This window comes from Dermacentor silvarum, chromosome 11, assembly GCF_013339745.2.
Source record: "Dermacentor silvarum isolate Dsil-2018 chromosome 11, BIME_Dsil_1.4, whole genome shotgun sequence".
Taxonomy (NCBI): Eukaryota; Metazoa; Arthropoda; class Arachnida; order Ixodida; family Ixodidae; genus Dermacentor; species Dermacentor silvarum.
Window position 1 is genome coordinate 30,134,990 of NC_051164.1, and position 19,975 is coordinate 30,154,964.

At 46.7% G+C, this 19,975-nt stretch overlaps 2 protein-coding genes across 2 annotated transcripts in view; one reads left to right on the top strand and one right to left on the bottom strand.

The window, feature by feature from the left end:
- Nucleotides 1–5,345, top strand: part of LOC119433968 (mitochondrial ribosome-associated GTPase 1-like) — a 37,785-nt gene extending 32,440 nt beyond the window's left edge. The window contains 2 exon segments of the mRNA XM_037701259.2: nucleotides 4,715–4,746; nucleotides 4,748–5,345. Coding sequence (XP_037557187.1) covers nucleotides 4,715–4,746; nucleotides 4,748–4,858 — 143 coding nt within the window. The 3' untranslated portion in view covers nucleotides 4,859–5,345.
- Nucleotides 5,346–9,866: 4,521 nt separating this feature from the next.
- LOC119433969 (ADP-ribosylation factor 6) lies at nucleotides 9,867–19,951 on the bottom strand. Its single transcript, XM_037701260.2, has 5 exons — nucleotides 19,805–19,951; nucleotides 19,221–19,330; nucleotides 18,165–18,268; nucleotides 15,264–15,462; nucleotides 9,867–11,405 (listed from the first exon to the last, which is right to left on the bottom strand). The coding sequence occupies exons 2-5, from the start codon at nucleotides 19,300–19,302 to the stop codon at nucleotides 11,263–11,265; spliced, it is 528 nt and encodes a 175-aa protein (XP_037557188.1). The 5' UTR covers nucleotides 19,303–19,330; nucleotides 19,805–19,951; the 3' UTR covers nucleotides 9,867–11,262.
- Nucleotides 19,952–19,975: the final 24 nt, after the last annotated feature.

Consider the following 19,975-nt stretch of genomic DNA (forward strand, 5'->3'; position numbering starts at 1 on the left):
GGAGTGTGCATATACCAAGTGGGGTGACTACATGTCCGCCGGCAGTACGAATTTGTGTTCCGTACCAAGGCGTAACTACTTTCTTCAGGTGTGTCGCTAGTTTTCGGCTCACGATCGAGTAATCAGCCCCTGTGTCCAATAACGCACTGACTTCATGGTGACTGTCGAGCACCACAGGTATATCCAAAGACAGTTGGCTTCCGAGTTCAGTTGTTGTCGAATCACTGCCGGTACCTGGTCGCGTCACTGGGAGGCCTTGCTCGCGTCGATTATCAGCGGCCTCGCCCCCGAAGGTCGCTGTCTTTAGTTTTCCCGTCTAGGGCTTGGCGAACGCCCCTGCGCCGCCACTGGGGAGCTCCGGGAATTTGGGGAAAATCGTCTCGGCGACGGTGACCGTGACTGCCGTCGCAAGGGCAGTGGCATGCGCTGTTGAGACAGGTATTCCTCAATGGCTCTTGGTCTTTCGCCGAATCTTGGCCTTGGAGAGTCGACGGCAAAACCCTGAAGTCCAAGGCGGCGATATGGGCATTCACGGTACACATGTCCGGCTTCGCCACAGTGATAGCACAGCGGTCGCCTGTCCGGTGTGCGCCAGACATCCGATTTTCTTTGAAGTGGTTGGCGGTTCTCCAAGTGCTGGATCGGTTGCACTGATGGAAGTGTATCGTGAGGTGTGGGGCGGACGAAGCGCGGAGAAGCAGGAATATACCGGCTCGCAGCTTCCGCGTATGATGCGCGCCGAAGCTCCGTCGGCACAGGTGGTGTGACCTCCCTGGCAAGCGGGACTTGCAGAGCATGCTGCACCTCGTTCCTGATGAGGCTGGATATGGATCCCGCAGCAGGTTGAGGCGGGCAGTGTATTCTTTGCAGCTCGTCGCGTACCACTGATCGGATGAGGTCGCAGAGGGAGTCGATGTTGATGCTACCTCCGGCAGCTCCGATCTGATCCATCGATGACGCGACGCTGATTTGCCGGTCGTACACTGCTGACCGCTGCTGAAGCACTTTTTCCATTGTCGTGGCTTCCGTTAAGAACTCTGCCACAGTCGTAGGGGGACTCCGAACAAGGCCAGCGAAAAGCTGCTCCTTAACCCCTCGCATTAAGTGCCGGAGCTTCCTGTCTTCTGTCATGTCCGGGTCAGCTCGACGAAAGAGGCGCGTCATGTCCTCAACGTACATCATCACACTTTCGTTGGGCATTTGGATGCGCGACTGAATGGCCCGCTCGGCGCGTTCACAGCGATGAGCATTGGCGTAACTTGCCCGCAGATGACGACAAAAGTCGCTCCACGACGAGAAGGGTTCGCGGTTCTCGTACCAGGTGCGAGCGCCATCCTCCAGGCTAAAGTATACATTCTTCAGCTTGTTCGCATCGGTCCACCCATTGAAATCAGCGACGCGTTCGAACTGAGCCAACCAGTCTTCGACATCCTCAAGGATGGAACCATGGAAGACTTTTGGCACTTTCTGTAGCGTATAGTGAGCAGCACTAGTAGTGCCTTCCATACTGCTTTGGTGCGTAGCTGACGTAGTCTCGGGAAGAGGTCCAAGCTCAGGGGGCAATCCTCGGACTCTTCGGCTGGCCCGGTGAACAGGTGTTGTCACTGTAGGCACAGGGCTACCAGGAGGCGTGTAGGACATTTGCTGGGACTACCCAGCACCTCCACCAGTTTGTCACGTGCAACAGAAGGCCTTCAGAGCAAGAAGTCCTGCACCGGCAGAGACGAGTACTAGCCAGGAAGATGGCTGACCCCAAAAAACGAAAAACCTCTTCTTCTTCTCTCCTTGCCTGAATACTGGCTCGCGCTCGCCGCAGCTCGAGACCTCGTGGCAATATCATGTTCCGCGGGGTACGTGCGGTTCATCAGTACGGGATGCGCAAGCGATCCCGCCTGCGCTCGACGCAGGATGGTCTGTTGTTGCCTGGTTAGTTTGGCGTGCGGTTCTGGCAGTTTGCACCTTTCCTCTCGGTACATCCGGGTAATGTCCCGAAAGCTGGTAACCGGGTGCGGTAGCTTTTCCGGCTCGTGCTCGGCCCGGATTGACATGTCTCGGGCATGGTAGTCGGCGATGGTGTTGCCTGCTACCTGCGAGTGAGCCGGGACCCACACGAGCTTTATGGCTCTTCCCGGAGGCTTGCACTTGGATAGAATAGCTCGGGCCGCGGAGGAGATTACCCCCCTGCGGAAGCTTCCGTAGGCTGTCTTTGAGTCGGTGACCACGGTGTCCACGCTCGGCTGTGCGAGTGCGAGGGCCACGGCCGCTTCTTCAGCAACTGCGGGGTCTGTTGTCTTCAGGGACGCGCTGACGATCAGCCTGTCTTTTGACGTAACCACCACCGCTGCTCGGTCACTGTGTTTTTGGAGCGAGGCATCTGCATAGAGGACCCTGGGGTTCTCTTCCAGCTTCCGGGCCATGGCTTTAGCCCGTGAAACAAGCGAGAACGGATGATTTCACAGGCAGAAAAAGCGTCAGTCACTGAATGTTAACATAAAACGGCTTCACGTCTAGGGAAGCAGTAGTGCCATTTGCTGAATTTCTTGAGCATTTGGAAATCACTGCACGCAATGAGGGGGTGCCGGAGTCAAATGAAGTGAAGTGGCATGCTTTTGAATTCAAACTAAACAAGCTTTTTCCCGTAGCACTGTATGGTTGTATTGCCAGGTCTTTCTAGTGCATTCGAATTAAGCAAGAAGTCAAATTAATCGAGGTCAAATTAATGGGAGTAAACTGTATTTTTATGATTCTACGTCATGCTGTGCCGAGAACTTGTAGTGGAATTAATTCGCAGCTTAGAGAAGTTACCATACATGTGAAGCTCCCACTCGTTTCATGGGCATTCAAATTCTGGAATAATGTCCAAGTCAGGTGGTGTATGCAAGTGTGTGTGTTTGTGTGTGGATTAATGTACAAATTACAGTGTGTGTGTTTCTGTGTGTGAGCATGCATGTGCACATGTGTATGTGTGAGCACATTATTTTGAGATGTCCACTGATCTTAATAAAATTTTTCATATATGCACTCTGATTATCTGTGCCTAACGATATGACTGCAAGTCATTTAGCTTTCTTGAAAATTAATTTTAAAGATTGGTTGCATGTTCCCGACTCACGCCCACGAATGTATGACTTTTTACTGGCCACCCTGTGTTTGTGACGTCAGATCCTACACTGCTACCTCACCCGGAAACGACAAAGCTGGCTCATTTTTCTATGACATGACGGCCGACAATCGTCATTTTGACAGACGTCATAACTGGTGCTTCATTTAGTCTTGCCGTAGCACAGTGCGTTGATCTTGGGGCACGTCAGCTGGCGGGTCAAAAGCAAACGGAGATTTTTCAGCGCTCATATCGCTGAAATCGCCACAGTGTAGTTTGCTAGAGCTGGAAAAGCTCCCCGTGTCATCAGCACACATTGTCAGTTTCACTTTCTTGGCGTTATCACCACATGTACTTCATGTTTAGCATGCATTGTGTGTGTTTACATTATGGTAGTGTAGAATCTGACATCATCGACTCATCGTAGACGTCCCATGAAGCAGCTACCGTTTTGGTTTCGGTACCTCGTTTATTGGGTATTTAAAATTATTGATGAGTTTCTAAGCAAACTGAACCATCTTACTGGTGAAAGGACTGTCAATGCCATTTGAAAATGACAATCTCCTAATATGGTTAAGAAAACGCTGGAGTTGCCCTTTATTGATGCAGCAAGTTTAATGTGATATCCCTTTCATGAAAGTACTTTGCTGCAGGAAATAAACTTTCACTTTTACCTCAATCGATGAGGACTTAAGTGTGCGAGGGACTCGCAAGTGAAAAATTGACAACCAGAAAAGTGCGAGGGAATTTGTGTTCCAAGTCAAGGGTGAGGTTAAGTTTACTTATGGTGATTCTCTCATGCATTGAAAGCAGCAGTCGTGTATTGTCTCACGCTAAAAGCAGCAGCAAGTGAGAATGTGGACAAATACAGTAGAACTGCATTATAATTTGATTCCAGTTCATTTGATTTTTCAATTACTTCGATCCCAATCAAAGGTCCCGGCCAGCGCCTATACATTTCTATGGGCCCAAACATTCGTTATTTCGAGCTTAAAATTGGCCTTCGCTGGATAATTTGAACTTATCCAGTCTTTAGCTTTTCTGCTTTGAACTCGTAGAAAATGGACGCACATTTGATTTGGGGGTTTGTTAGACTTGGGCAAATACTGCCAACTGAATCAGCGGTGTGTTCTGGTGTTTTCTTTGTCTTGTTTAATTTGGACCCGCCGGATAATTTGATCAATTTTGCCAGTCCCGTCAGGGTCAAATTAACGGAAGTTGACTGTACTACCAACACACATGCTGGCTGTCACTTCTCTATTAGCGCTGTGTCTTCAAGTGACAGACAGCAGTAGAATGAAATACATTGCAGGGAGTACAAAATCAGTAGCCACATTTAAATAAATTTGACAGTATTGCATCTTGTCATGACCTTGTCTGTGGCCTTGGTACTTGACACCTGTGACCTTGGTACTTTTAGTGACCGAGTTTTTGTTCTTTTCATTGTGAATTCCACTTGGCATTTTGGAAGAGTTACCCGAAACCTTGAACATATGTTCGTGTCGCACTCAAATGGCGATATGATAATGATAATAGGGCAGTGATAGTTGTTGGGGCAGTGCGTGGCTCTGCAGGTTGAGTGGAAGAGCTAAGCCAAGTCACTTCTCATTTCAGGCTGGAGCCTGCGTCCCAACCTGGAGACAGCAGGCGGTTAACTTCATCCAGGGCTTTCGGCGGGGCTTTCTGGGCAAGATCACATTCCTGCCGGATTTAGGAAATAGCAACCCACATGCTGCAAAGCAGCCAAATGCAGTGTAGCAGCCTAGCTAGGTGTGAACTCGAGGCCACCACGCATCGCAGATTCTTTCTCGTGCGCGTCACTGCATAACACGAGGTCCCCTTCACGCTGGTACAGGGGACACAATAACTGTGCTCCAGATTGCGGAGGTGATGTTTATCTGCGGTGTTCATCTTTACTGGAAACATGAGAGTAGATATACTGGCTGTGCTTTTGATAAAGATAGCACTCTGGAAGTGACGAGCCCATCACTGTGCATGCGACAACTCGTGCTTAGTAGGAGACTGTGTTCCGAGCGTGCAACTGCTTGCCAACGTCACCTGCTGCAATCTTGGACCTACCTCTCGTGCTCCACCCAAGCGTGATTGGGTGTCACCCACCTGGTGAAGTGCTTTCGTGCTGTCGAGCAAGGCTGAGCAGCTCTGGCAAGTCAGACCTGGTGCTGAAGTTTCACACAAAGATGACTACGGTGGATGTTTAAAATATAGAGGACACCAAATGCTGGCATGTCCTTGTATTTCTTTTTTAAACACCTTTAAAAGGGTATTCAACATTCTGATACAGTTCACAGTGCACATATGCTGAGGGAAAAAAAGGGCAGGCAGAGTGAACGACTGCAGACTTTTAACTTGTTTTATTTTCGGTGAAAGAAAACAAGTAGTGGAAAGAAAACGATGCCTGCTACGTAGACAGAGTATATATTCAGTCCTTCTTAAAACTAAATCGTTGGAAATGAGCGCTCTTCAACTCCGCCCGTCCATTTTTTCTTAGTACGCGTGCGTTGTGAACACTGTCAGAATGCATCGTCACCAACTCGGCTAAGATTCAACCCTTACGGGTATTCACAGGAGAGAGAAGTGCTCTTTCTCGCACCAGGTGAACAAACTAGCAGCTCAGCCCTGCGTATCTTCCCACAAGGATGGGGGAGCATTTCTTTCTAAGCTACAAACGCCCTCTGGCAAACGCTCGACGTCGTGGATAATTCCAACCAACGGCACGTTACTCCTTCCATATCGCTCAGGGATTTCTCCCCCGTGCGAATACCCCTTAAAAGGGCCCTGCAACGCAACACTTCCGAGTGATTCCACAAGAGATCAACATGGGTGCGGAAATTCATGTTTTATATTCCATTGAATATTTTATAATTTATGTGCATATCACTCGGTAGCAAGAAAGTGAACTTGGCTTCTTTGGCAAATGGATAATTTAGGAGGAACAAAAAAAACTGCAGTGTGGAGGCGTCATTTTCATGCACCAGGCATTCTCGCAAATTCACAAGAATGTGAAATACGAAATATTATGGCTACAAAGCATGCTTTCTTTTGTGTAAAACATGTACGTAAGGAAGAGTCAGCTAGCATTGTTTGAAGCTTCTGTACAAACTCAAAGTCTGCTAGAAAAATGTCTCAATCTGCAACACTTTATAAAAATTGCCACATTTGCCAAACATAGCCAGAGGCACTAGACTGGGGGAGGCCAAATATAAGCAAATATTAGGAAATCAAAGAAGCCGTTAAAAATTATGCGCTATACTGATTAGGGTTGAAGTCAAGGGGAAAATCCTTTTTCAAGACAAGGTCTTCTTTGCTGACTTCACACTGACTTGGCATATCTGGGATTCTGGCTATCTTGTAACTACTTCCAGAAAGAAAGAATGAAAAAAAATCTATACAGAAGTCTAGGTCGACGTAATTGTGCATGAAAGAGGATACGAATAAGATACGAAATCAATGAATAATGGACATGAAAAAGACAGGATAGATAGATATAATCAAGATTTAATTGCGGAATTGTTTGAACTACTATGTATGTTGACCTTGTATTCATTAGTGTTTGACACTAGATTAACCCTTTTGTCTCGAAAATTGTTTATTTTTGCCTAATTAGATGCATTGGAGAAAATTTTGCAGCAAAATTATGTTCCAGCACAGTCTCTTTCAAAAGATACAGCAAAACTCATAATCCCACCAAGTGTCGGTGAAACCGAAAGTGGCACATGAAACTGTACCGATTTCATGAGCAACATAAGAATGCTTGAATTGTGTAGTATTTTCTTGTTTATTTTACGTTAATATGTCGTCAAAACAAGTAATAAGGGCTTTAAAGCATTTTGCGGCTAGTTTCCCATCTGTGATAAGCATAAGCTCTCGCATGGGGGGACACAGTATGTTTGAAACATGTTTACACTCTGCAGGCTTCTTGCATGTTGAAGAATCAGCAGATTGCCTTTCTTTGTTGTATTTTATATGCTGCAGTTTTCTCAATTATGCTGGTAGCTACAGCATTGTGAAGGTTGGAGTGCAAAGGAGAAGGAAATGAAACTTTTAATGACAGCCTGAGGGGCGCAAACACAAGCGCATGCAATGTACAGCAAAGAAAAATAGGCGACGGACAAACACAAATTTTTCTTGATTATACATTGCATGTGCACGTGTTTGTGCCCTTCAGGTTGCCATTAAGATGTACCAACTCACCCGGCAACAAATTCTGCTAAATGAAAGTTTGCTGGGAAACGATACAAAATGGTGAGTGTGCAAAGGGCCCGGTGATGGGAGTGCTTCAGGAAGTGCATTGAAAGGTGGCAATTAGTTTGAAGGGTGGCTGCTGTATTCCGGGGTCCAAGCTCTACGCTGGAAGGAAACATCGCAGATCTTGGCATTCTGTCAAACGTTATTTTGCCCTGAACGAGTGCTTTGATAGTAAGACTCGGCGAAAGCCAACCAGGGACACCTGTGTGAACTTGGCGTCATGTGTCAGGCGGTCTTGTCTGCGAATTTTGAGAGGTCCTACGAGCGGACACAATACTTACAGGTTGTTTGAAAAGCAGACCATGCGTCTGCACCCACTGGCTCTTAATTGCTCAAAATTCCACACTATATAAGCCAGAGCATCTGATGGCACCTAGTTTTTAAACAAGGCTTAGCCAAAATTTGAAAATGAAATGGGCCGTATAATATCATGCGCCATTCCATTAAGAGGTCCACGTACCTGTGAGGCGACCTTATGCATACAGGTTGTATAGCATCATACATTGTTTGATTACACGGAACACAAAGTGCACTCAACTCCAACTACTTTGTTGGTCAACATGCAGTGGCTATAAAGCCTGGTGCTAACATATTTACCCCAACACATACTGAAAGTGACCAACAGATTCAAGACCACGGTGGGCTAGGCAAAGAAGGCTTTGCTTTAAAAGTTTTGTTTGAAAAACTATGGTTATGCCTCGTGTTGAGCCGCGTTCAAGACAAGCCGAAACCATCCATATCCTGGCATTCCATTGGTGGCACAATGTCATGGATGGTGGCCGAGTCATGGGGTCGCTATTTAGCCAAACTTACCATCGTCGGGGGATTGCTATTTAGCCAAACTTACCATCGTCGTTCAGGGTTTTTGACATGTCTGAGGCAGCAAAGTTTAAAAGAGAAACGCTAAATTAGTTTAAAAGTTTACTTGTAAAATATTTTTAAGAACTCTTACATTTTTTTTTCATGTTTCACAGTAATAGGTTGATTGTTGAAAGATAAAATGAAGATTGAGGTTTCATTTTTTAATTGCGCACAGAAATTCGAGTGCCGGTAAGCCAGCGTGATGTCGCGGATTTCAAAGCAATTTTTTTCATATTTGGGGCATCGTGGCTCGGCTGAAATTGTTGAAACTCGCCAAATTCTGCAGAATATAAGGCAGTTCATCTTTACCGACATAAAGTTAACTAGGCCTCAGCAGACTTGGTCAAAATCCACGTCGCGACAAACTGGTGCAGGAACATTAAGGCGTAGTTGCCAACTGTCTTTTCTGGCTCGCCAAGCCGCACCTCATGGTAAGAGTGACTTTTACTGGTACCATAGAAGGGCAATTCACTACTACGGCTCAAATTATTTCATTTTTTTTTTAGTGTCCCTTCAAGAGCGACTGGTTTGGCCAACATAACATTACAGACGGCCGAGAGGAAGCAAACAAGAACACCGCTAACAATAATTTTGCATAGCAATACAACAAGCTAAAGTGGTAAATGGTGGGCATAGCATTTAGATATGCTGCCATTAATACCATTAATCGCTGTGCAAGTTCTTGTATGCCTTCAAAACTCAGTATTTAGTCACCGGCAGTCATCGTTATCCTTCTATCGTCTCTGTGAAACATTATGCTGAGCAACCGTCTATATACAAACGTGTATATTAAAACAGGACTCACAGTGCCGTTTAGGTGGTGAAAGTTGTGGATCGTGGGAAAATACAGGTTTCGTAAAGTGATGCATAAGTGAGCAATCTGCAGTATTCTGCAACCAGTTGTCTGCAATGACACACACACCTTAAGCAGCCACATGACAAAGGAAAGTGATAATAAATATGAGCTTTTTATTATTTAGGGCTACCAGAAGGAAACAAACTTCGGATAACCTCTTGGTCTGCCCTCACTTAAAGAGTTCGATGCTAGATGGTGAGTGATGCTGAGGCATGTCTAGTGCTGTAATGTGCAGACAAGTCTTCTCGGATGCCAAAGGCTGACAGCGCTGCTGGCTGAACAGATTTGAAACACGGGCCGGAATAATGTACGGATTCCTTTTGCTCAATTCCATTTGTTTATCTTCCAATGCTCACAACCAGCTGATCCTGGCGATAGCGTAGGCAGCATGCCGCTCGGACCACCGACGAAGCGTGAAGAGAAATAGCATAGACCCTTTTCATAATTGTGAAGCTGGCTTTCCTGCAAGGCTGTTTGTCCAACTAGTGGTGGTGTAGTTCCTTTTGCAACTAGCGTATACGAGCAGTTTATATCACGACACAAAAAATCTAGACATGGCTCTCGTGACGAAATCATGTGGAAGAGACGAGCTCCAGCGTGTGCAGCTAGTACTTTAGTTTTTTTATTTGAACGCTGGCCACTGCTGCAATTAGTTGGCAAGTCTGCAGTGCAGATAAATGCACTTGCGCCAATTAGGAAAAGGGTCCATTGGAATAGAATGGGTACCATTATCCCGGCCATGCCCTCTATTGCAAAGGCGTCGGGGGCACGCACAGGCCGTCGGAAGCTCGGGAACAAAGTTTTATTTGCCCGCTGGTGAAAACTGATATGTACAACCCAACAATATACAAAAACAAAAAAGGTAGCCCATTTGCTAAAAAACCTGGTAGTGGGGGTCAGGTGTGACACAAAAGAACTTGGTGACACAAGGATGAGGGGGGACACCCCACACCTCCCCCATCCTCCGCGACTAATGCGGGGGAGGGAAGAAGAAAGCAGTCTGCTCGCTCGCTGTACCTCCGCCGGGGTCGGCCCCCCCCTTTCTCTGCGGAATCCCTCGCAGTCCGCACACGACGAAGAGAGAGCTCTGCTGCGTCGCACGGCGCACCCAAAAGGCACAAACGGAACCGGTACCCCCTGCCCTGCCTGCACGAGGAGGCCCGTGTCCAGAGAGGAGGTAGAAGAGGGTCCGGAGAGGGAAAGGGAGGGGGGGGGGGATAGGTTCGCGTCGGACACGACGGCACCCCTTACTTGAGCTCCGGCCCGCACCGTTCTCGGAAACTTGACGCCCCCTCCCACCCAGGCCATAAGAGCACTTCGTCCCGTCGTTTCCCGCGGCGGAAACGCCATTTGCTACGGCGTTTCTTCCATCGCTGTTTCCCCGTTTCCGTGTCCCGGTGCTCACGTGTCGTGTTCCAACTTTGCGAGGAGTGAGGAATTGCGGTGAATGCATATATGTGTGTGTGAGACTCCCTCGAAAACAAGCACACCGTCTAACAGAGAGAGAAAAAAGAGTGTGCTAAACTTTTTTTTTTTAATCATTCTTGCCTCCCCTTCCCTTCCCCGAAAGTCTGCTGCAGAGCCCGCACGTGCCCCGAACATTTCTAAAAGCAAAGTGGCCCCTAGCAGGCAACCCCCCATCCTCCACCGATGAAGGAGAGAGATAGATACATACACACGAGCGTCCACCGTCGCAGCATCACTGTCTCAACAGCACTTGCACACATATATATTACAGCTAAAAGGAAGAAACGAGAGAAAAAAACAACAGAGGGGGCAAGGCAACTTCTCGGGAAAAAAGTACCGGCGCAGGCATCTCCGAACCCCTCCAACGGCAAAGAGGGGAGACCCCGCCCGCTCTTCCGACGACTGTATTTTACAGTGGCAGTACGCAGAACAAGGAGCAAAGAAATAATCAAAATGAAAGCGGCACTGGCAAAACAGAAGAGGCCGTCGTCGTGGCTGGATCGCAGGCGGCGCGGATGACGGGAGGGGGGTCAGAGTGAACCCTGGGCAGCCTGCCCCCCTCCGGCAGAGCCAGCCTGGTTGTCGCGCGGGCGTCCCCCTGCCTGGCCCCGCACCGGTGGTGATGGCGGTGGTGGCGGCGATGGCGACGCTGGCGGCAGCAACGCGGCGGGATTTTTTTTTTTTTTTCCAAGCTGTCCGCGAGGGGCTGGCCTCAGGACTTGTGGTTTGAGGTGAGCCACGTGAGACCTTCGAAGAGTCCGTCGCCCGTTGTGGCACACGCCGGCTGCACGTACCAGTTCCGGTCGCGGATCCTCGTCAGCCCGAGCTTCTCCTGGATCTCGTGCGGCTTCATTGCTGCGGATGAAATTGCATTTGTCACAGCTGTTGGAAGGAACAGTGTGCCACTCTAAAAGCCCGAACAATATACGCTTATGAATATTGAATATAACGAAGATATTCTCATGTCGGACATTACTTCGTTGTGACGAGGTTTGGCTGAGCAAACGCTGACACACAGGAGATATCGCACAAGGGACTTAGTAATCCCTTGAAGTGCCAATTGATTCTGTCTACTAAAATTTAGTTTCGTCACATCTCTTGAATTTTCGGAATCATATGAAACGTAAAGCTGCAGAAAGAGGTTATAAATTTTAAGTCGTCCAGTATTTAAACTTTTTTAAATTTACACGTGGACACTATGCAAGAACTTACTACAGGAACATCAGATATGAAAACATGAAGTATTTCATGCCTAGCATACTAGGAAAGCACATACCCAGTTTTTTTAAAGATATGACAGATGTGAAATACAGTCGAACCCGGATATATCGAACCCACATATAACGAATTATTGCGTATAACTAACAGCAGTACAATCCACTCGAAAATTTTTATATACAGTTTTTATTTTATATATTGAAATACCTATATATCGAACGTTTTTGTAATCCCCTTCAGATTCGATATGTCCAGGTTCGGCTGCATTGTTAAAAACTGTGAAACAAGGAAACCCAACGCGTGGCGACATACTGTTAAGGCATCTACCTTCCAATTCGTTTTGCTTAAACACTTTACCCAAGTTAATCAATCTTGTAGCACAGGTCCAATCAGAAGTGTTTCAAAATGTGTGCAACATGTTTTAACCCCTTGAGACGCTATGTACACAATTGTGTACGCCGAGATAGTGCATCAAAAGCAAAAGCACCGAGGGAAATAATTATTTTTTAAATGCGTACAAACATCGTCAAACACTTCCGATTGGACATGCACTGCAAAATTTAATAATATGTGCAGTGTATTAGTAAAACGAGCTGGAAGGTAGAGGGCTGGGTGTTTGGCGCTTGATGTCAATCTATTGTCAAATGCAGAGGGTTCACTTCTCTTACGGCTTTTCACAATTTTTTACATCCAGCATACATTTCAAGTAGCCGGCCAGGTGCTTTCCACGTATTCTAAACATAAAATAGTTTACGTTCTCATATCTTACATTCCTATGGAGTCTACATGGAGTCTTGCATGGAGTCTACATTCTGTACGCTTGACAAAACTGCATGAAAAATTTAAAATTCTTAATCGGTTCTGCAGCAATTCATTTTCCAAGGTTCTGAAGATACAAAAAGTGTCAGGAAACTGAATTTTCACTGGACAGAATTATTCGGCACCTGAAAGGGTTAAATATCATAATTACGGCCACTGTGTTTGCTTTCATATGCACAATCTTGGCGTGCACAATTGCGAACAAATCGCCTGAAGGGGACAAACCAAGGCAAATACTAAGTATGATTGAACTTTAAAAAATTTCCACCAGAGAAAACTGAGGAGCAACCGTCACAGTACTAGCTCGTTTTTAATACTTTTCTCCCACAAATATATTGCGACGACACGAGCGTGCGCTGTGAATAGAGAAGCACTGTCTAGCAACACGGCAGGCCAGCAAATATACCTGCTACAGATTAAGCGAAGAACAAAACTGACACGATTGAGAACAGCTCTGTGTTCGAGACCTTGATATATAAAATCAATAAGCACAATTAGGGCCGAGCCCTGTCGGCACCGCTCCCGTCGAGCTGGGTGTGTCAACTTTGTTGGTTATGCATGACTGGACGACAAATGCAAGCTGCATGCATTTGTAAAGGTGCATATTTGCAAGCACACCACTCGCACTTGTGACGAAAACATAGTAGTATGTCGCACACTTTTAGTGCAAAATTGCTCAAATAACATGTGATCTGATGTAGCCTTACATCAACAAGCTGCAGTTGTAATAAAGGGTGATAATTTTCAAGTTCCATGGAATTTTAAAAAATAGCCTGTTGCCGATAACCAAATTCTAGTCCTTGAGGTGGATTATTCAGAGGTAGACATTACTTGCACGAGAAATCCAAACACATATTCAACTAATTAACAAAAATGCACTACTTATCTTTTGGATTACTTCACGGCACATATTGCTATTTATGAATTGCAGCCGGCGAGTTTGCAGGGCACATGGAATGAATTTCGAGAGTGACATCAGTGAAGATATGCGCCATCAAACTTGCCCTAAAGATGCATTCTTGTTCAATTTACTTATTTAACAAAACGCTTTTTTATACATTGAAGCTCCCTGATCCACATCGCTCATCACACCCTGCATATTGTTCATCTTTTTTCCAGTGACTGTTTTTCATTCGCTAACCACTGTTATAAAGTTTTCGCTCAGCGTAATATGCGTCTACCTGTATCGGAACTTTCTCGAATGCCGTCGCCGATTCTATAGCGAGAGAATCTTTTCTCATCAGGTTGCATGTGCATTGTGAATATAATGGTGTACATTCTAGAACATACGCGAGCACCACTGATGACGCTGGAACGTACGATGAGGCATACATAAAGAGCCGACACACTTTGACAACCGACGATCGTGCTCAACGCTGTATTGTGCTCAGACTCTTACTTGTTTCGCAGGGCACAAGTTCGTCCAATAAAGAGTCAACTTCCTAAGTCACACCTTTCGTAGGTAGCGCCTTATTCTTCACCGTCGTGACAATATGTAGTTATTCTGTAGAAATCGTCATGTATCAAAAACAATCACACTGCGAAATGTGAGGAGTCAGGCTTCTATGACCTCACTACTTGCTTAGTTTTTCATACTCAGCCCTGCTAAGTATGAAATGGAGTGCAGTACTATTTATTCATCCGTGGTTTCATCATCCAAAGGTGGCTTCACCTCTGCGAGTAACAATGCCCATTCCACAATGTTTTCCCGATCCTTGTCCAGCTTTATTGGCCTAGCAGTGTAAAGTTTTATCATTCTTGGGATCAGTGCGACATTAACTGCTCAGAGATAAGAGGATGACAGTGCCGCTTACCGTCGTCCTCGCTCATGCGTGTTCCCATATACAGTCATGTCAATGACTCACCGATCCGCTTGCTACACACCCGTCTTTCAACTTGGTTGCCTTTGTGCTGCCATTTGCTGTGCATAACAGTGCTGCTAAGAAGTCTGAACAACTGAGCGTATTAAAAAAAATATTAACAGCCATCCAAAAATTTAGTGGATGTGTAATTGTTCACTGTGAGTGTAGTCACGTAAGCACTCGGATGGGCCACAATAATGGCATCTCGCATTACCTTCTTTAACCCTTTCCCTTCCAAATCACTTTGTGGAAGAAGTCCACAAAATCCCCCTCGCCCTTTTTTTTACTGCGTCAATTTTTGTATGTAGTTTTCATTAATCAAAGAAACAAAAATAGTTATATGGTTATCCCTTGTATTCAATACAATTCACCATCAGACACAGACAGTTTAAAAAGCACCTGAAACTCTACGTAATAACATTCTCCATACTCAAGACAAACATACACTCCAAAATAATGATATGCACGAGTGCCTAAAGCTGGCAGTTATTGCTAGAATTAGCTGATGTGCACGACTTCTTACCACAGAGTAAATCAAACAAAAGTGTGCCTGAACAAGTCGGATTTGTCCTTGATGATACCACTACAAATTGGCTCAAGAAGTAGACCTCAGGCTTGTGGCAAGGTTAACATATGACATTAAAACATTTGTAGCTAACGTCGTATGTAGCCATAACAGCGCCCCTTCAACTGCGTTATGAAAAAGGTATGGTTATGATGCTGTTATTTCTGCCCATATGAGCATCTGCAAAAACGCTTGGCTGCACTGGGAAATCAACAACCCCAGACGCTGCAGTTACGAGAAGACGCTCACCGTCGGGCAGGTCCTGCTTGTTGGCAAAGACCAAGATGATGGCGTCGCGCATCTCGCGGTCGTTGATGATCTTGTGCAGCTCCTGCCGCGCCTCATCGATGCGGTCCCGGTCGGCGCAGTCCACCACGAAGATTAGTCCCTGCGTGCCCGTGTAGTAGTGCCGCCACAGGGGACGAATCTTGTCCTGGCCGCCAACATCCTGGGAAGAAACACAACACCTGGCGCGTCGAGTCTCGGCTCGGAAAAAAAGTGTCACAACTTCTGTAGAGCACCCAGAAAGTGAATGTCCATTTAAATACTGGCAAAAGACAGGTAAGGTACGTACGTCCACACTAGCAGAAGAAACGCACGCAACGAAGGTCACACTGGCCCATGTTTTGCTAGATGTGACAGTCACGTGACACCACCTGACGTCCCGAGGTCACTGGTTCCATTTGAGGTTTCCTTAAGTGCTGGATGTTTTTCCCCCATTTCACTTTTCTCGGCGTCTTAATGGCAGTAAACACAAGAAGCCATGTTGCGAGTGACATGAATGATACACTTTTTATTGGGAGTTGGTTTTGTGGCTGTCACAAAACAATTAGCCTTGAACCTATGGATGATTTTATATTCGATTCATGGGCGCCACCATCTTGGGCTGTTACACAAACAATTTCTCAGTTCTACAAGAAGTTAAGCCACGTAACAAGGTCATGAAACGCTGAACGCATTTATAACTGTTTTCATGCTTGCGAATCGACTGTAGTACCGTAAACTTCATTGTTAAAGAGAGAAAACAGAAGCGTTCTCAGCCTAATATGGCGGCACATAAACGCTTCCGTAAAATGGTCTATACTGAGCCCGATTGCCACGCATTCTTGCTACATTTTTGCAGCCTTTGCCACTCGCGGCATCCTGACTTGCCATGCAGTGCACAAGGCCCTCGTGCGTTTTTTCTGCTAGTGTGTATGTTTACAGTTGCTTCATAGGTTGTGGCAATGATGGTTGTCTGTGGCGTGAGATGTCACGTGACCATCAGGACAGGAGGAGCAGTAGGTGGGGAGGAAGTGCAGTCATAATGCAAGGTGCAGTTGGTAGGCGAGTAGGCAAGAGTGCAATTGGACAAAAGCATGCAAACAAGTTGAAGAGCAGGCATAGTACTGAGGGGCTACGTAGGAAAACACAAACGAGTGGAAAGTGATAGTGTTAAATGCTTTTCAACAAATGGTAACATTGTTACCCACTATGCTTTGCACCAAAACTTTGGTGTGTCATGACAGTCTATGCAGCACAACATACTAACAAAGAAAAGAAAGGAAGCGCAATGAACAGCAATGAACAAGTTATAACAAAAATTGTTGGCTCACAGTAAGAGGAACTTGAGTTCAAGCGCAAACGAACAGAAGCTGAGTAAAAGCCCTGGGTGAAGGATGCTTAGAACCATCACTGCGCAAGCGAAAATTTTGCAAGCTCAAAACAATAGACAGTTTTAGTTTAGCGTACGTTACAAAATAGCAGGTCGTCACTGCGCATGCACAGAATGCTAAACGACCCATAGCGACACATGCTATTTCTCAGATTTAGCGTTACCGTCTTTGCGTGCTGCCGGCTTCGAATTGAATTTGGTGTTGCTTTCGTAGAATTCACTTCATTCGTAGCAAATGACTGTGTAAACAGCTTTCACTTAGTCTCAGGCCGCTTCGACGACAGAGTATCATGGGTAACCTTTGTGGAGTTTTCTAAATCGCTTCTCGTTTTGAACGAGTCGAAGCCTACCGAGAGAAACCTTCGTCAGCGCCACCTATCGGCGAAGTTTGGAGATAGGTGCGACGATGGCATATGGCCTCTGAAATCGGAAAATCTCGAAGGCCAACTAAAACTGTAATAAAAGTGCGCTGCTTAGTGTACACTGTATTATAGCGTACGCTATACTATAACTGTCTAATAAGAGGGAATGCGACTGCCTGTACATCCAGTTGCATGTAGGGTGAGAATCCTCAGTTCTTTGTCCTTATAACTTCGGAGAGAAAGAACAGTTCTAATGAATGTAAGGGACAAAGAACTCGACAGCCTTGCAGGCAATACAAGGCACGGTACTATCTTAGGCATACAAAGTCCAGAGATTGCAGAACAATTTACTCTGCTGTGAACGTGTTCAGTTGTGTTGCTGGAGTGGAGGGTTGCAGTCCTGATCTTAGATCACGACTTTTTCTTCATTTTACAAAGTCGGCGTGGTACAGAGCCTTGAATAGGATTTTCTTTACAGAGAGGTTCCCGTTAACTCACTATGATGAAGATCTGTGTGGTGGGTTAGTTTCATAGAATGCCAAGTTGCAACCAACGGCAACTTTGATAGCAGTGTGATGCTATATAAGGAAACCAATTTTAACTCCTTAGAAAGGCAACTGTAGTAATTCAGAAGGTAAAGTTCACAGTACAAGGGAGAAGATTACCAAGTTCAAAGTGCTGGAAACTAGAAATTTCAGACATCAAAAGCGCTTTGCAGGACACCCCAGTCTAGCAACAGTCCAGGATAGAATTCCTGGCTTTTCAAGTACAAAGCTTTCATTTCAGGGTTTAGTTTTCACAGCATTACACTACAATCAAGAGGATGGCAGCTGTTCTGTTTGTGGCTATGGTTCATGTCATCGCACTATGCCACACCGTACCACTTACGCTGTACTGTAGTAGGCTGCTTGCTTACTGCTCATTATTTTATAGCGGCGTAACACACAAAGTACAATTCACTTACTTTTTTAAAGGAAATGAAAGAACAATGGAAAGCCAAGTGACTGACAACTAAGATTTTTTCACCGGGCCGAAACAAAGATGCATAGAAAAGCAGGAGCACTGCCATCAGCGACACGCACACGAAGCAGGCAAACAATGCACCAGGCTTCACGGGGAAGGTAAATCACTCACCCAGACATTGAATTTGACATTCTTGTAGGTGACGGTCTCCACGTTGAAACCCACCGTGGGAATGGTGGTGACCGACTGTCCCAGCTTCAACTTGTACAGGATGGCTGGGGCAGGCGCACAGGGTCAAGGAACAATTGCGCGCACACACTTCTGCACCGCCCGACGATCCCTCGCATAAACGTCTCTCTCCCATTTCTAGCATAACCATCTTCTCTCTCCTTTGGCAGATGTTATTCACACGAGAGTGCCGAATTTAATGGTTCATGTTTCTGCCTTGCACTTCAATGCATGGTGGAGGTGATACGCCACAGAGTGATCAATAAAGAATGCTCCCGCCAGGTCAGGAAGCATACTTGGTAACGCGGTGCACCAATGACATTATATGCCATCATACATACACCAAATAGACGTTACGCTCACTGGATTGTCACGTTTTCTCAGTAATATTCCGCCTTCTTTACGCAACATTCAAAAGGTGTGAGACAGGGTTGTTATGCAATGCTATGCCAAACATTGGCCAATCCTTCGTGACAAATTTTTTGCGCGTCATGTACGGTATCAACATCAACGCCACATTAAGTGACAAAGCACACACTCTGCTTCTGTAAAACGGTACCTCCTACCAACTTTACCTTGAACTCTACGATGAAGATCACATCACTCGTATGACGAAATACAACTGCGCGTTTACGCTTACAGACGAAGCGGTAATTGCCCACGCAGGAAAGAAATATAAATAGCGATATCAGAGTGGTTAAGGTCGAGCGATGTCATGCATGCAATGCAGCGAAGTGTAGCTACGTACGACGCTTAAGCAGCCTACAAATCACAGCGAACAGGACGACACCCTTCAGAAGCGGAATGCAAGCGCTCACCATTTACAGGCTGTACCATCAGAAGCACAGTTTCAGGCCCGCAAGCAACGGTTTGTTGCTCGGGGTCGCACCGTCCCGGACTCTCGACACATACCGGCTCGAAGGAAGGCGAAGGACAATCGACACGGCTCACCGGATGCGAAGCGATAATCCCTTAGCAGGGGGGACAAGTAAAGGATACTGGTCTTCCCGGCGGCGTCGAGGCCCAACATGAGGATCCTCATTTCCTTGTTCCCGAAAATTTTGGACAGGAGCTTCCCCATGTCTGCCGCCGGCCACGGGCCGCGTTACCTGAAAGCGACACAAGGGAGGGGCTCTAAAACACCTGCCTCGACGCACTGCACGCTCCGATGCCGCCCAGACGCCGCGGGGATCGGAACCCCCCGGGCGACCCAGGCCGCGTCTCGGAGATGACGACGGCGAGCAGCCGTTGAATGGGCGTTGCGGGCAGCAAGCCGCTAGTGCATCAACACGACGGTCTCAGCCGCGGTCTGCTTCGCTGACGCGCGTCATGTTCGAACTTCTCAGGCGCCCGGCGCTGCTCGGTGGATCGAGCGATAGGCGCCGGCGGCCGGCGCCGACGGGTTCAGGGAAAAAGAGCGGCCCCGCCGGCCGCGTGAGTAATCGGCGCGACGGCGGCACATCACACACACCACCGCCGAGCTCCGACTAGGCCTAAATGCCCGGCCCCTTTCCGAGCGCACGCCAAGCCGGCAGTGTGCGAGAAGAACGAACGGCGTTAAGCGAAACGATGCGTTTACTTACGCGGCGTCTTCCAATAAAAGGGGGGCCCGAACAAATAACCGCGTCAAACTAATAGACGCATATCAACTCATTGGTAATTTGTACTTTAAGGAACTCCTGCCATATTCTCCGCGACCTCGATCGCCACCACGGGAAAAGGAACAAGTTCCGATTACTGTTTAACAACCTCCC

What these genes read in the sequence shown, in the direction of transcription:
- LOC119433969 (XM_037701260.2), bottom strand. Translation starts at nt 19,302, where the DNA reads ATGGGGAAGCTCCTGTCCAAAATTTTCGGGAACAAGGAAATGAGGATC. An exon ending in ATGTCAAATTCAATGTCTGG is followed by an intron (nt 15,463 to 18,164) that starts GTGAGTGATTTA and finishes GTTTCTTCCCAG; the next exon opens with GATGTTGGCGGCCAGGACAA. An exon ending in CAAGCAGGACCTGCCCGACG is followed by an intron (nt 11,406 to 15,263) that starts GTGAGCGTCTTC and finishes TTTCATCCGCAG; the next exon opens with CAATGAAGCCGCACGAGATC.